The sequence below is a fragment of the Hypanus sabinus genome, unplaced genomic scaffold, assembly GCF_030144855.1.
Source record: "Hypanus sabinus isolate sHypSab1 unplaced genomic scaffold, sHypSab1.hap1 scaffold_122, whole genome shotgun sequence".
Taxonomy (NCBI): Eukaryota; Metazoa; Chordata; class Chondrichthyes; order Myliobatiformes; family Dasyatidae; genus Hypanus; species Hypanus sabinus.
This window is the reverse complement of record NW_026779281.1, coordinates 910,068-925,453: the sequence shown is the minus strand read 5'-3', so window position 1 is coordinate 925,453 and position 15,386 is coordinate 910,068. Positions and strand designations below refer to the sequence as shown.

General features: G+C 44.2%; 1 protein-coding gene across 1 annotated transcript; it reads left to right on the top strand.

Moving 5' to 3' along the window:
- The first annotated feature begins 1,075 nt into the window (after positions 1-1,075).
- Positions 1,076-7,526, top strand: LOC132386605 (gastrula zinc finger protein xLCGF3.1-like). The gene is made up of 2 exons (XM_059958906.1): positions 1,076-1,094; positions 5,994-7,526. Exon 2 carries the CDS (start codon positions 6,350-6,352, stop codon positions 7,286-7,288), a length of 939 nt encoding a protein of 312 aa, XP_059814889.1. The 5' UTR covers positions 1,076-1,094; positions 5,994-6,349; the 3' UTR covers positions 7,289-7,526.
- The last annotated feature ends 7,860 nt before the right edge of the window (positions 7,527-15,386 follow it).

The following is a 15,386-nucleotide window of genomic DNA, read 5'->3' as shown; positions in this document are numbered from 1 at the left end:
CACCGTCGCTGGCAGTGCATTTCATACACAATCACCACTGTTGTTTAAAAATCTTAGCTCTGACATCTCCTCTGTACCTACTTCCAAGCAGCTTAAACCTATTCCCCCTCGTGTTAGCCGTTTCAGCCCTGGGAAAAAGCCTCTGACTATCCACACGACCAATGCCTCTCATCATCTTATACACCTGCATGAATTTCCTGCATGATTTTCTCCGGGCTGAACAAGACGATGAGCTCACTGTGGTTGTGACGTTGTTCAGGGCTCCGGACGAAGATGGTTAAACTCCTTCTTCCCCGCTCTTTTCAATGTTTTCAGTCATTCTCACTAATTTCAAAGGTCTTCGCTTCGAACTGCTGGGTTGTTACAATGAACCTCTGAAGTCTGACAGCAGACCAGCGAGTAAATGGAGCAGAGTCAGAAACCAAGTTGCCAGTCAGGGATTTGGGGCTCCAGAAAGAGATGGGGCCTGGAGTTTACAAGGAGGAGGAAGAAGAGAAACCGAACCTGCAGGATGTGGCTACAGATGAAAGATCAGACACATTTGGAAACTGCTTGATTAAAAAAAAACTGGTTAATTTCTGCAAAATACTGGAGGAAATCAACAGATCGGGCAGCAAATGTAGAGAGGAATAAATAGACTACGTTTAGGCCGAGACCCTTCAGCATGCCTAGACTGTGTACTCCTCTGCTTAGTTGCTACCTGAACTGCACAGTTCCTCCAGCATTGTGTGTGTGTGTGTTTCTAGCAACTGCAGAATCTCTTGTGTTTTATATCTGCCTCTGTAAGAGGGTTATACGAGAGGCATTAGATAAATAGAATGCCTGTTGATATTGAGTATATTGTTTTTGGGAGCCGCTTTCCAGGTTAAAACAGCTGCTGTGTTCTCTACACAGAAAAAAAAACCCTGAGGTGTGGACATGAAACCGGTGCGAGCAGGAATGTTTAATGGCACCGCGATTACCCATAAGGCCCTGAGTTTAAAATTTCGCTGTTTCTGAAGCAACGATCAAATGTGCAGGCATCAAGGTCGATGACGTCACCGAATACCACGCATGCGCGCCGTACACAAAGGATCTCCGGAGGATCGGTAACGGTAAGAATGATTTTTCGGGCTGCTATCTTAAACACCCACTGAGGGACATTTGCTGTGAACTCTGGACATCATAGTCCGCAATCCTGGGACGGTCCTGCTCTCTCCCCTCTCTCTCAGCCCCGCGATCCGTACACGGGCGCCGGGAAGCTTCCGGCCGCTAAGCGAATGGGAACCGATGGATCTCTCAGACAGAGCTGAGCTCCAGCTATCTAAAATGCAAGGATTAGGAACTCGGAGAAAGGGAACAAAAATCTTTTACATCTCCAGTTGAGAAAATCACCTTTGTTCTATCTCCGATCACAAACAAGAGAAAATGTGCAGATGCTGGAAATCCAAGCAACACACACAAAATGCCGGAGGAACTCAGCATTAGTACTTTTTTCAATAGATGCTGCCTGGCCTGCTGAGCTCCTCCAGTATTTTGTGTGTGTTGCTTGAGCTACCTCCTCTAGTTCTGCACTTTTCTACCGGTGAGAACATGTTTTGTCCCATTCTCTCTGGGTACGTAATGATATCAAACACCTTTGCCCTGGGCAACAAGCAGCTTTCACATCACAAATGTGCCAGACTCCAATGAGGCAGACTACTGCCCTTCCCTTCATATTCATTGGCATTGCATTCACTGAGTTTAACACCATCTGTCACTTGGGGGAGGGTTCAGGGGAAATATTTATGTACAATACAGAAACTGGTGTTACAGTATTGTGGCGATGCAAAATTTGCTGGAGAATTTGCAAGTGGGGAGTGATATTTGGAAATCTGACCTTTGAAAGTATCATTTAGCAAGCAAATCACATATGGATGGTTTGCAAAAGTTCTAGTGAGAAAATCCTTCATAACCCACAACAGGCCTGTTACATAGTTTGTGTGAGAGTGCAGATGAACTCGATCAAACCCAGAGGAGATCAAAGTTCTTATCGACAGTGATTTGCTAGCTGTTAAAAGAAATACCTCCCTATTTAAAATTCAGTGTGCATGTCTTGTTGTCAGTGGGTAAATATTGCACAGCACAAGGTGTTTTGGCACACCGGTCATTACAAATTAGACGGGACATTGGTGGGAAGGCGTGGAGACCTCCAGTGCCCCTGATACCCTCACATACAAGATGTGCATACAGCTGCAGCCTGTAACCCTGCATTTTAAGGAGCTGAAGCTGGAAATGGATGAATTCTGGATCATCTAGGAGTTGGAGGAGGTGATAGTTATAACATCAAGAGAGGTGAGTTACACTCAAGGTGCAGGACACATTAAACTGGGTGAGAGTAAGGAAGGGGAATGAGGTTAAATAGCCACCACAGAGTACTCTTGGGGTCATCTCATACAACAACAGGTGGACCACTTTACAAACTGTTGGGGGGGGCGGGCGGGTTACCTGGCAGAGGAAAGTCAAATGTTCGGAAATTAAAACTAGCAGAGATCTAATATCCTAGTGGTAAGGCTTGCTATTGCTAGTGTGTGGAGTGGAGGGTGTTTGGTGAAACTAAATTTGCAGGGGGGAATTGGAGTCAGAATGCCAGAACAGATGGTGAAGCGGGTGAAATGAATTGACTTATACCATTCATATACATGAGGAGTAGAAATCTTCATATTACTTCTTCATCTAAATGTGCAATCTGTAATTTACAATAAATAGTTTATACTTACGACAGTCATTATAACAGAAACACAATTGTATCAGCATAAATTAATCAGTCTGTTGCCCTGGTGGAAGAAGCCGTCCAGGAGCCTGTTGGTCCAGCTTTTATGCTGCTGTACCATTTCCTGGAAGGTCGCAGCTGGAACAGTTTGTTGTTGGAGTGACTTGGGTCCACAATGATCCTTTGGGACTTTTTACTCCCCTGTCTCTGTAAATGTCCTGAACAATGGGAAGCTCACAACTACAGATACGCCGGGCTGTCCGCACCACTCTCTGCAGAGCCCTACGATTGAGGGAAGTACAGTTCCCATATCAGGCAGTGATGCAGCCAGTCAGAATGCTCTCAATTGTGCCCCTGTAGAAAGTTCTTAGGATTTGGGGCCCCATCCCAAACTTCTTCAACCGTCTGAGGTGAAAGAGGCACACGGCCACGTACCACACAGCCGGTATGTACAGACCACATGAGATCCTTGGTGATGTTTATGCTGAGGAACTTAAAGCTGTTCACTCTCTCAACCCCACATCCATTGATGTTAAAAGGGGTTAGCCTGTCTCCATTCCTTCTGTAGTCCACAACCAGTTCCCTTGTTTTTGTGACATTGAGGGAGAGGTTGCTTTCTTGACACCAGAAAGATGTTGTTCAGACCTCAGATAGAGTCAGCAGACAAAAGGTTAAGCATGGTATGATGAACGTGCTGAGCTGTATATATCACAATGCAAGAAGCATTGTAGGAAAGCCCGATGAGCTCATGACAGGGAATTTGATATTGTAGCCATTATTGGGACTTGGTTGCTCCCAACACTCTGAGAGATTTAGAAAAAAAAAACTTTGTAGAGATCGCAGACTATGCTTAGAAACAAAGATTGATATAGTAAGCGATTTTAACTTTTTATATATTGAGTGGAATTCCCATACTGTAAAAGGACTAAATGGAGTAGAGTTTGTCAAATGTGCTCTTAATCAGGACGTCGTATTCCCGACATAGAGGTGTGCGGTAAGCTGTTAGGAAATGATCTTGCATTAGTGACAGAAGTTTGTGTATGGGAACACTTTGTATCTAGCGATCGTAATGACATAAGGTTCCAAGTAAATATGGAAAAAGAGAGGGCTGGACCATGGTTTGAGTTTCTAAATTGGAGAAAAGACAATTTTGATGGTATCAGAAAGATCTAATAAGTGTGGATTGGGACTGGCGGTTTTTCTAGCAAAGGAGTACTTGTAAGTGTGAGTTCTTCAGAAGTGAGGGAGTAGAGTTTGTATGTGCCTGCCAGAATAAAAGTGGTAAGGTAACTGGTACAGTGAAACTTGGGTTTCAAGAGATATTGAGAACTCGGATATTTTGTTCCTCTAAGTGTCTCAGACTGCTGGGCGCTACCAAGACTCATTAATGACTGACTCATTAATCATCATTCCAAGCCCTGAGCTTATCTGACTTTTTGTTTAGTCGTCTTCTGTTGGTTCCTAGAAGCTTCCCAATAGTTTTTTTGTTCTTTTGTTTGTCCTGTCTTTGTCTTTTATGTTGGTTTTGGCTTCTCATTTCAGCTATAGTTGTGTCCTCCTGCCTTTCCAATGCTTCCATTTCTTTGGGATATATCTGTCACTCAGCTCCCAAATTGCTCCCAGAAACTCCAGCCATTGCTGCTACGTTGTCACTCCTAACTTTTCCCTCCCAAACACGTTTGGCCAGCTGCTCTGTTACAGAAACATGGAGAAGTTCAGTACAGAAACAAGCTATTTGGCCCATCTGGTCAATCCAAAAAAAATTTAAGCTGTCTAATGCAACGACCTGCACTGGGACCATCGCCCTCCATACCCCTACCATACAGGTACCTGTCAAACTTCCCTTAATTGAGAAATCGAGTTCATATTCACCACTTGTGCTGGCATCTCTTTCCACACTCTCATGACCATTTCAGTAAAGAGCTTTCCCAAATGTTCCTGTTAAATTTTCACCATCCCCACTTACCCATGACCTCTGGTTGTCATCCTACCCAACCTCAGTGGAAAAAGCTGCTTGCATTTACCCTATCTATACCCTCATAATTTTGTAGACTTATAACAAATCCTCAGAGCAATGTCTAATTTCCTTGTTTATGTTTAGAGCCTTTTTTAGGTTTATGAAATGATGAGGGATGTTGATCGTGTGGATAGCCAGATGCTTGTTACATTGGCCTTTATAAATCTAAGTGTAGAGTATAACAGTTGGAATGTAATGGTGAAGGGGTATTAGACATTGTTAAGACTGAATTTGGAGTATTCTGTGCAGTTTTGGTCACCTAATTACAGGAAGGATATTAATAAGGTTGAAAGAGTGCAGAGAAGGTTTACAAGGATGTTGCTGGGACTTGAGAAAGTGAGTTACAGAGAAAGGTTGAATGGGTTAGGACTTTATTCCCTGGAATGTAGGAGAATGAGGGGTGATTTGATAGAGGTGTATACAATTATGATGGGTTTAGATAGAGTGAATGCAAGCAGGCTTTTTCCACTGAGGCCAGGGGAGAAAAAAAACAGAGGTCATGGGTTAAGGGTGAAGGGGGAAAAGTTTAAAGGGAACATTAGGGGGTGATTCTTCACTCAGAGAGTGGTGGGAGTGTGGAATGAGCTGCCAGATGAAGTGGTGAATGCGGACTCACTTTTGACATTTAAGAAAAACTTGGACAGGTATATGGATGAGATGGGTTTGGAGAGATATGGCCCAGGTGCAGGTCAGTGGGACTAGGCAGAAAAATGGTTCTGCATAGCCATGAAGGGCCAAAAGACCTGTTTCTGTGCTGTAATGTTCCATGGTTCTATAGTTGAAATTTCCCAGGGAAGAAATGGCTAACATGAGGGGGCATCATTTTAAGCTGCATGAAAATAGATACCGAGGGGATTTTGGGGTAAGATTTTACACAAAGAGTGGTGGGTGCGTGAAATGCACTGCCGGATATTTGTGTGAGAGTGCTTCAGTTACTGTGGGGCCAGCAACCCATGCAGCTCAGTTGGAACAGGGAATAATACCAATGGCGAGAGTCAAACTGAGCCAGGTCACAGATTGAAGATGGCAGAAATGCGCCATTCTTATAGAGACAGGAGGAGCATCAGAGAGTTTGATGGTCATTTCAGATACCAGCAATCTGCCCAGTTAGAAGATGATTTCTCTCCAACTTGGGATGAAATTTACTGTAACAGTGTGATGTCAGATCACACCTTGACAACTCAAGTGATCTCATATGAAATGTTGTCCTACCCCATTGATGGATTTTGTAAATCTTTTTTACAGGTTAAAAATGTCAAGGAATTTGTCTACGGGAATCTCAAACACAACACACCAGTTTTGCTGTCTTTGTCCAGATATTTAAGAAGTGCAGCAAGGGTTTCACACGATCATCCTTCCTGCTCAGACTGTGGGGAGGGATTCACTCGATTGTCCTTCCTGCTCAGACTGTATGGAGGGATTCACTCTGTCATCTAACTGACTGGCACACCCATCGTTTTACATGGGAGTTCACCTGCTCAGACAGTGGGAATGGATTCACTCGGTCATTTCAACTGAAGGTACTTCAGCAAGTTCACACTGGGCAGAGGCTGGTCAACTGCTGGAATTGTGGGAAAGGATTCACTCAGTCATCTGACCTAATGGCTCACCAGCGAGTTCACACTGGGGAGAGGCCGTTCATCTGCTCAGACTGTGGGAAGGGATTCATTTCGCCATCTAAACTGAAGATACATCAGAGAGTTCACACTGGAGAGAGGCCATTCACCTGCTCAGATTGTGGGAAGGGATTCACTCAGTCATCCTACCTACTGGTACACCAGTCAGTTCACACTGGGGAAAGGCCGTTCACCTGCTCAGAGTGTGGGAAAGGATTTACTCAATCATCCACCCTAATGGCTCACCAGCGAGTTCATAGTGGGGAGCGGCTGTTCACCTGCTCGGACTGTGGGAGGGGGTTCACTCGGTCATATAAACTGAAGGTACATCAGCGAGTTCACACTGGAGAGAGGCCATTCACCTGCTCGGACTGTGGGAAGGGATTCACTCAGTCATCTCTACTGAAGTCACATCAGCAAGTTCACACTGGGGAGCGGCCGTTCACCTGCTCAGACTGTGGGAAGGGATTCACTTGCTCATCTCAACTGAAGGTACATCAGCGAGTTCATACTGGGGAGAGGCCGTTCACCTGTTCAGTCTGTGGGAAGGGATTCACTTTGTCACCTCACCTACTGAGACACCAGTTAGTTCACACTGGGGAGTGGCCATTCACTTGCTCAGTCTGTGGAAAGGGATTCACTGAATCATCTTTCCTGCAGAGACACCAATCAGTTCACATTGGCAAGTGGCGGTTCACCTGCTCAGACTGTGGGAAGGGATTCAATCGGTCATCTCACCTGCTGTCACACCAGTCAGCCCATACAGGGAAAGGGCCGTTCACCTGCTCAGTCTGTGGGAAGGGTTTCATTTCATCATCTCAACTGAAGATACATCAGCGATTTCACACCGGGGAGAGGCCTTTCTCCTGCACAGACTGTGGGAAAGGATTCACTATGTCATCTCATCTGAAGGTACATCAGTGAGTTCACACTGGGGAGAGGCCATTCACCTGCTCAGACTGTGGGAAGGGATTCACTTCGTCATCTCAACTGAAGGTACATCAGAGAGTTCACACTGGGGAGAGGCCGTTCACCTGCTCAGACTGTGGGAAGGGATTCACTCGGACATATCAACTACAGAGACACCAGCGAGTTCACACTGGGTAGAGGCCAATTTCATGCTCAGACTTTGGGAAAAAATTCTCTCAGCTAAATCAACCAATGTATATCACCGTTGACACTGGGGATATTCCGTTCACCTGCTGTAAATGTGGGAATCGATTCACTCAGTGAACTAACCTTATGTAACTCTTGCTTTGGCTAGTAGCTTAATATAATGGGTGATAGACCCCAGCCTGGCTAAACTTAAGAAATATCATTTGGATGGATGCTGTGTGATGTGTCCCCTGCTACAAATCAGAACCCAGAAATAACAGTAAACAATATGTGATTAAACAATTGAGCTTTGTAATTCATACTTTGACCAGAGGGTTAGTAAAGAAAACAAATTTAAGAAAAAGAAAAATGACCCACTCTCTCCATTTGCATTTTCTCATTTCTCCCTAGCAAAAGACCATGAAAATCTCTCTTCCAGACTCACAAGAAAGAACATTTCTGTCATTGGATAGCCCCATAGTCGTAGCCTAAACATTGCTGCTACTGAGAAACCATTACCTCAGCTGGGAAACTTTACTGAGAGGTCCTTACATTAGCAGTGAAACCTTACAGCATGTAAGACTTGTGATACACTACTGGGTTCACACTGGGGAGAAAGTTTCAATGAGCTGCATGCTGGATATTTGTCCATCACCATTGCTGAATGCAACTTCGAGACTGACTGTCGGTGCTGAACTCTGCAATTATTGCTGCTGCTCACCACACCCAGTTCTGCACCCTGGTCACTGGGCATGGGAGGAGTTTCTTCTGCTGCACATTCACCTTTAATGGGACTGAAGTTTAATATTCTGGATCTGAGACAAATAAATCAATTATATTTTAAACTCTGTCTCTGGTACTTACTGAATTTATAACACACCTAGTGTACAGTAGAGAGTCAACTCAAGCCAGCTGGACGCTGCCAGTGATTCAGTTCCATGACAGTCCTTTTAAATCCTCTCCTGTTGTTCATCTCTCGCTCTCCCTGGGTGGTGAGATCCACCACTGGATCCATATTCCAGTGGTGACGGATTCCAAACAGACACAACTCTGTGGTGAAGAGGTTTCCTTTGAGTTTTCTGCAGAGTGAAGAAGTCGAGGAGAAGGAAATCAGAAGTGGGGTGTGGCATTGTCAGAGTTGAAACATTTTGAAGCTGATTGACAGAGAAAATCTTTTGTTTGTCTGACTGATAACACGAACAATACCTGTGTTGAAGTGCTCCACTGTTTGAGGAACTGTGTGTGTTCGGAAATGCTTTATCTATTAAGGGAGTTGTTCCTGCTTGTTTATCTTGTAATATTATATCTGTATCGTTGTTATGGATTGTCCTATCTGAAATAATGTATTGATTAATGTATAATTTTGTCACCATTTCATCTGCTCAGATCATTGGGATGTCTCCCATGGAGGATCATACTCGTTCAACTGATTAATGTTTCCTTCCATAGTGATGATTAATTTTTCTGAGTTGGCCTCTCATTTAAGATTTCCGGTCTGTATTTCTTATCACAATTGGATATACACACATGGAGTGCTGAATCCAGTTCATTTTTGATGAAAACATATATACCTAGAAGTTTGATCTGACTTTTCTGTGATATTTTTTTATTTCATGTGTGTTATTTCCCTTCCTCCATCTGTCCAAGGTAGTGTTAATCTAAGTGGGTTTGAGTGTAAATAGTCTTTTCTAAAGCTTTCTTAAGTTATTGTTTATCTTTCTAAATTTTACTAATTGAAATGGGACCAAGATATTTTTATTAAAAAAAAAGTCAATGTCAGTCTTGATGAAAGTGTGTATTGCCTGTGTTGTATTTGTTAGTTATTGAGCTCTATTTGGTAGTTTTTTTTTAAAGTCTTGAACTGAATTTTGTCAAAGGTTTTCCCTATTTTGCAGTACTTTCTATTTTCGTTGCTTGTTGATATTCCAGATATGTGGGTATCAAGTGTCCCAGTGAAGGATCTTGGCCCGAAATGTTTATTCCCATCCATAGATGCTGCCTGACATGCTGAGCTTCTCCAGCACTTTGTGTGTCGTTCTCTAGATTTCTTGCAACTGCAGGTCCTCGTTTCCCAGATACTTATATGTTTCTTGAAAGAAGAAGCCAAGAACAAGCTGGTAGTGGGGTTGAGTGGCTCTGTTGGTAAAATATTAAATGAAATCATTAGAAAGAAGTGGCGTAGGGTAGGAAGGTGTAAAATCTGTGGGTAGAATTAAGGAACAGCAAATGTAAAAAAGAATCCCTGATGAGAATTGCACAGAGACCCCCAAACAGTAGTAAGTATGTGGTCCTCAAATTACAATGGGAAATAGAAAATGCGTGCCAAGAGGGCAATGTTACAGTAGTCATTGGGGATTGTCATGCAGGTAATTAGGAAAATTAGGATGGTGTTGGTCTCAAGAGGAGGAATTCCTGGAATGCCTACAAGATGCTTTTTTAGAGCAGCTCGTGATTGAGTTCACTTGGGGGTCAGCTATTCTGGATTGGGTGTTGTAATAAACCAGAATTAATTAGGTCACTTAAGTCCAAAGAACCTTTAGGGGTAAGTGATCTTAATCTGATCTAATTCACCCTGACATTAGAGAAGGAGAAGCTAAAGTCAGGTGGAATAAAGAGAATTAGAGGGGCACGAGAGAAAAATTGTTCAAAATTGATCTAAAAAAAACATGGGCCGGGACGAAAACAGATCAGCAATGTCTGGAATTTTTGGAAGGCACAGGATATATACTGTGGCATGCAAAAGTTTGGGCACCCCTGTTCAAAATTTCTTTTACTGTGATTAGATAAGCGAGTAAAAGATGACTTGATTATAAAAGGCATAAAGTTAAAGATGACACTTTTTAAATATATTTTAAGCAAGATTACATTTTTATTTCCATCTTTTACAATTTCAAAATAACAAAAAAGGAAAAGGGCCCGAAGCAAAAGTTTGGGCACCCTGCATGGTCGTTACTGAGTAAAACCCCCTTTGGCAAGTATCACAGCTTGTAAACACTTTTTGTAGCCAACCAACAGTCTTTCAGTTCTTGTTTGAGTAAATTTCTGGGTTCACTCATAAGTAGCAAACTACTGACTGTGGAAATTACAAATGAGAATATTATTCAGGTCACAGAGCAGCAGTACTGAAACAGGCCCTTCTAGTCCATGCTGACCTGTTTTTGTTGTCACTGCCTGGTTCCAGCTACCTGCACCACAGCCTCCATACACCTCCCATCCACGTCCTCACCCAAATTCCTTTTCAGTGTCTAAATCGAACCCACATCCTCCACTTCCACTGGCAGCTCATTCCACACTCTCACCAACCTCCAAGTGAAGAATACCCCTTCAGGTTCTCCAAAAATAATTTCCTTTCACCCTGAACGTATGTCCAATGTCAGGGTGAGAGGGTGGACGGGGCACAGAAGGAAGACAGTAAGGGAAGGTGGTGGTCGAGTGCAGAGAGGGAAACAGTGTGGAGAGTGTAACGTTCTCCTTCGCGTGTACTAATAACGCCGAATTCAACGTCGAGATAAACCACAGTCAATGAAACCAGATCGCAGTAAGATTAACCATTTACTGTTCACTCTTCACATTAACATATGGTGAAAACTGTTGATAAAACAATACAAAATTGATACAGTATTTGTTCCTTCCTTAATATCACATTTCAATTGTAAATACTTGCAAAGGTGACTATAACTACATTACACTAAGGTGCAGTATACAGGCAGAGTTTACCCGCTCCATTGACTACTTTAAATACACTTCAATGCAAACTATCCGCAACTCTTTAACTAACGAAAGCATAAACATTATCGACCGTCGTTACTTTTAACAGGATCGGCATTAACATCTTAGTTCAATATATTGATTATCTATCAACTTACAGCGTTGCTCTCACTGTGATTTCTAATGCCTGCAAAACAACTTCTGCTCAAGTGTGCCTCGTGGTGAGCCCCCACCCTCGCGCTAATTTCAAACCGGTACTTTCCCACAAGACGCGGCGAAACCGAATGTGACGTCATCGCATGCCGATATATTTTACATGCAATGAATATACTTTAAACACTTCTAATTCTAACTAGAAAATACTAACAAATGAATTACTAAGCGAAAATATTATAAACTAAATAACTGTCGTAAAGACAGCACAGAGAGTTTATACTTAATATCTTTCAGAAAAAGTAATTGTTTGAACTTACTGCAAACCTGCTATCCATACCCTATACGTTATTGATCTAGATGACAAGTAGCAGTGCTTGACGTTCAAAGTAAATATTGTTATCAGAGCACACATATGTCACCACATACAACCCTGAGATTGTTTTTCCGACAGGAACACTTAGCAAATCTATAGAATAGTAAAAGGATCAATGAAAGTTCAACTAGAGCATAGAATTCAACAAACTGTGCAAATGCAAATATATTCAAATATCAATGAATAATGAGAGCAATGTGGTGTAACCCTGGGGAACCTCACTAGGCTCGGGCCTCGAGTCCAATAAACAGCCTCCCACCATCACTCTCTGCTTCCTACCATCAAGACAACTGTGCATCCAGTGAGCCAGCTCTCCCTGGATCCCATGTGATCTGACTTTCCACAGCAACTTACCATGTGAACCGTATCAAAGGCCTCCCTGATGCCCATATCAGCCCCGATCCTGGGACAGAGGTGTCACCGATCAGAGGGCACAGATTTAAGCAGAGGATGAAGAGGTTTAGAGGGATCTGAGGAGGAGATTTCTCACTCAGGTAGCTGAAATCTGGAACTCACACCCCTCAGGTTCCCTTAAAATATATCACCTCACATCATTAACATATAACCTGTCGCGGATCAGAACAAAGACTGCGTGGAGAGGGAAGGCGGGTGGGGAAGGGGGATGATGCGGGAGGGTGGCCACAGCTGTAAGGGGTAAGGGGAGAGCAACTGCAAGATGGAAACAAGGAGTGTCTAGACTTACTATCTGAATACAAGTAATTGTTTGAACTTACTTGCTGAAAAATGCTAATTATACCCTGTACATTCTCAACGAAATTATTGACATAGATGACAAGCAGCAATGTGTAACCCTGGGGAACACCACTAGACACGGGCCTCGAGCCCAATAAACAGCCTCCCACCATCACTCTCTGCTTCCTACCATCAAGACAACTGTGCATCCAGTGAGCCAGCTCTCCCTGGATCCCATGTGATCTGACTTTCCACAGCAACTTACCATGTGAAACTATTCAAAGACCTCACTGATGCCCATATCGGCCACGATCCTGGGACAGTAGGGTTACAAGTCAGAGGGCATAGATTTAAACACTGGATGAGTAAATTTCGAGGGATCTGAGGAAGAGGTTTTTTACTCAGAGGGTAGCTGAAATCTGGAACTCACTGCCCGAGGTGGTGGTGGAGGCAGGTCCCTTCACAACATTTACGAAGAGGATGAACATTGAAACTGCCGAGCTACAGTCGGCTGTGAACCAAGTGCTGATAAATGGGACCAGTGTAGACAGTGAGTGGATGGTCAGAACAGGTATGGCCGGCCAAAGGCCTGTTTCCGTGCTGTGTGATCCACCGCTCCGGACATGCTAAATTAACGATGGTGGCACCGCAAGGCATTGATTTCAAAACTCCACACCCCTCTCTAACCTGAAGTAAACCAGACTGCACCCCTTTGTCACCTCTGTGAATATCTGTTTCTGTCAAGGTAGCATAGAGATTGGTCACTTCTGCTAAACCACTGGCAATTGATGAAGTTCCCGTGTCGTCTTCCATTAATGCTGCTGCCTTACATCTCTGTCACTCTATTCCAGCTGCTACCATCCGGGAAGCAGTACCACAGCATAAAAAGCAGGACCAACAGGCTCTGGGACAGCTTCTTTCACCAGGCCATCAGACTGATGAACGTACTCTATATTACACTCTGTTTTAATTATTATAAACTATTATAAATTACAATGATTGCACGTTGCACATTTAGATGGAGATAATGTAAAGATTTTTACTCCTCATTAATGTATGAAATAAAGTCAATTCAACTCACTTCCTGATTCCGTGCCTGACCTGCTCGCCTCTGGGTATCCTCCGTCAACAAGCTTCTTCCTCAGTCACCATCTGTGAGGTTACACAAACAAAAAAAAACATAAAATGATCTATTAGACTGCTCCTGTATCCCTTTACCCCTGAACATGTTCTCCTGTTAAAACTCTCTCCTCAGCCCCTTCCCGATTCCCTTTCACTTTCAGAATCCCGATATGCCAGCTGATCCGAATTCACTGTAAGGACATTTATACCTCACAGGAGGATGTAGAAACCCGTGTCCCCTGATGCAAGTGTCACTGACACACCCTCCCCCTTCCCAATCTGCACTCGCAGCCCATGATGGAGACAGCTGTCCTAGACTCTGAGACTCTGTAACACACAATCTTGTAACTCATAATCTTGTGAACAGCAATCTTAGACAGTCATTAATATGAAGAGTGAATTGTTGTTTCCTGAAAGGACACGCGAGCTAAGCTGTCTGATCCAGTTCACCAGATTGTCCCTTGTTTACAACTTAATTTGTCTCGGGACCATCCTCCCCGTATCACGGAATGTGCAATCATCCCACTTTCACTCAAAAGAACCCAACCCGCCTACAAACCCACACCCACATTCCACTCATAACCTCTACCCACACACACAGACAGAGCCCATTCTCCCCAAACACCTTGGAGAACCACAAGAAATTGACCCTACAGCCCTGGCTCGGTCGCAAAGTTAAAACCGGGGCTGAGGAGAGCCTGGAGCTCACAGCCACCCGGCAGAGCTCGGGCCAGGCCCTTTCTCACTGCTACCGGCCCCCGATTTACACAAACCCGACATCAGCCTCTGTCTACCGCCGCTCGGACTGTCACAGACCCAGTGTTGCGACGCTTAGTGTCGGCAGCGCGCCTGCGCGTCTCCCTATGGTCCAGACTCTGGCCGAGGGTTCCCACAGCGCCACCACTGGCCAGAGCCGGAGGGACAGCGCAGAGAGCTCGGCCGTTCGGCTCTTTCGCTGAGACACGCCGAAAATCCCCATCAACTCCATCCAGCTGGAATGTAATAACCATCAAATATAATTCCTGTCAGCGATTAGCTGTCTGAGTGATTCGATGACTTTTAGAGGAAGGGATATCTATGGTCCACATTGTCAAGGTGTTAGTTTACCAGCATACAAAGACGCTGCCGGAGGAACTCAGTGGGTCGGGCAGCATCTGTGGAGGGAAATGGGCCGTCAACATTTCGGGCCGAGACCTTCCCTCTGGATTGTGAGTGGACGGGAAATAGTCAGAGAAAAGAGGAGAGGGGTGGGGATGGGGCAAGAGCTGGGGAGTGAGAGGTGGATCCAGGTGAGGGGGTGGGTGGGAAGGTGGAAATAGGGACAGGGGTGGGAGGTGAGTGGTTGGAGCAACACGGGATACAGAAGATGGAAATTAATTCCATAGGTGATGAACAAAGAGGTTAGAGAGTATTTGTTATAGAGAGTGCAATAAAGGTTCACCAGACTGATCCCTGGGATGGTGGGGTCATCTTATGAAGAAAGATCAAGTGTGATAACCCTTTCATTTAGAGAATCGAGGACTGAAAGGTGAACTCATTAAAATGCGCAACATCATTACCGGTTGAACCAGGGATCCCAGTCTCTGAAAAAGGTCATGGACTGTCCGAGTTTGAAATGTCTCCACTCCGAGGGCGGTGAATGTTTGTAAATCCCCACAACAGAGGGCGGTGAAGACTCAGTGATCGTCCTCACATAAAAACAGAGAACAACAGATGTGTGGAGACCAAAGGGAATCGAGGAAATGAGGATCGGGCAGAAATATGTGGCTGAGAAGGGAGAACAGCCGCTATCTTGTTGATGGTTAGAGGGGCTGAATGGCCTTCTGATGCTGTTTCTCACTTAATGTTTCAGTGTTCCTGATCAGTGAGGCCGGA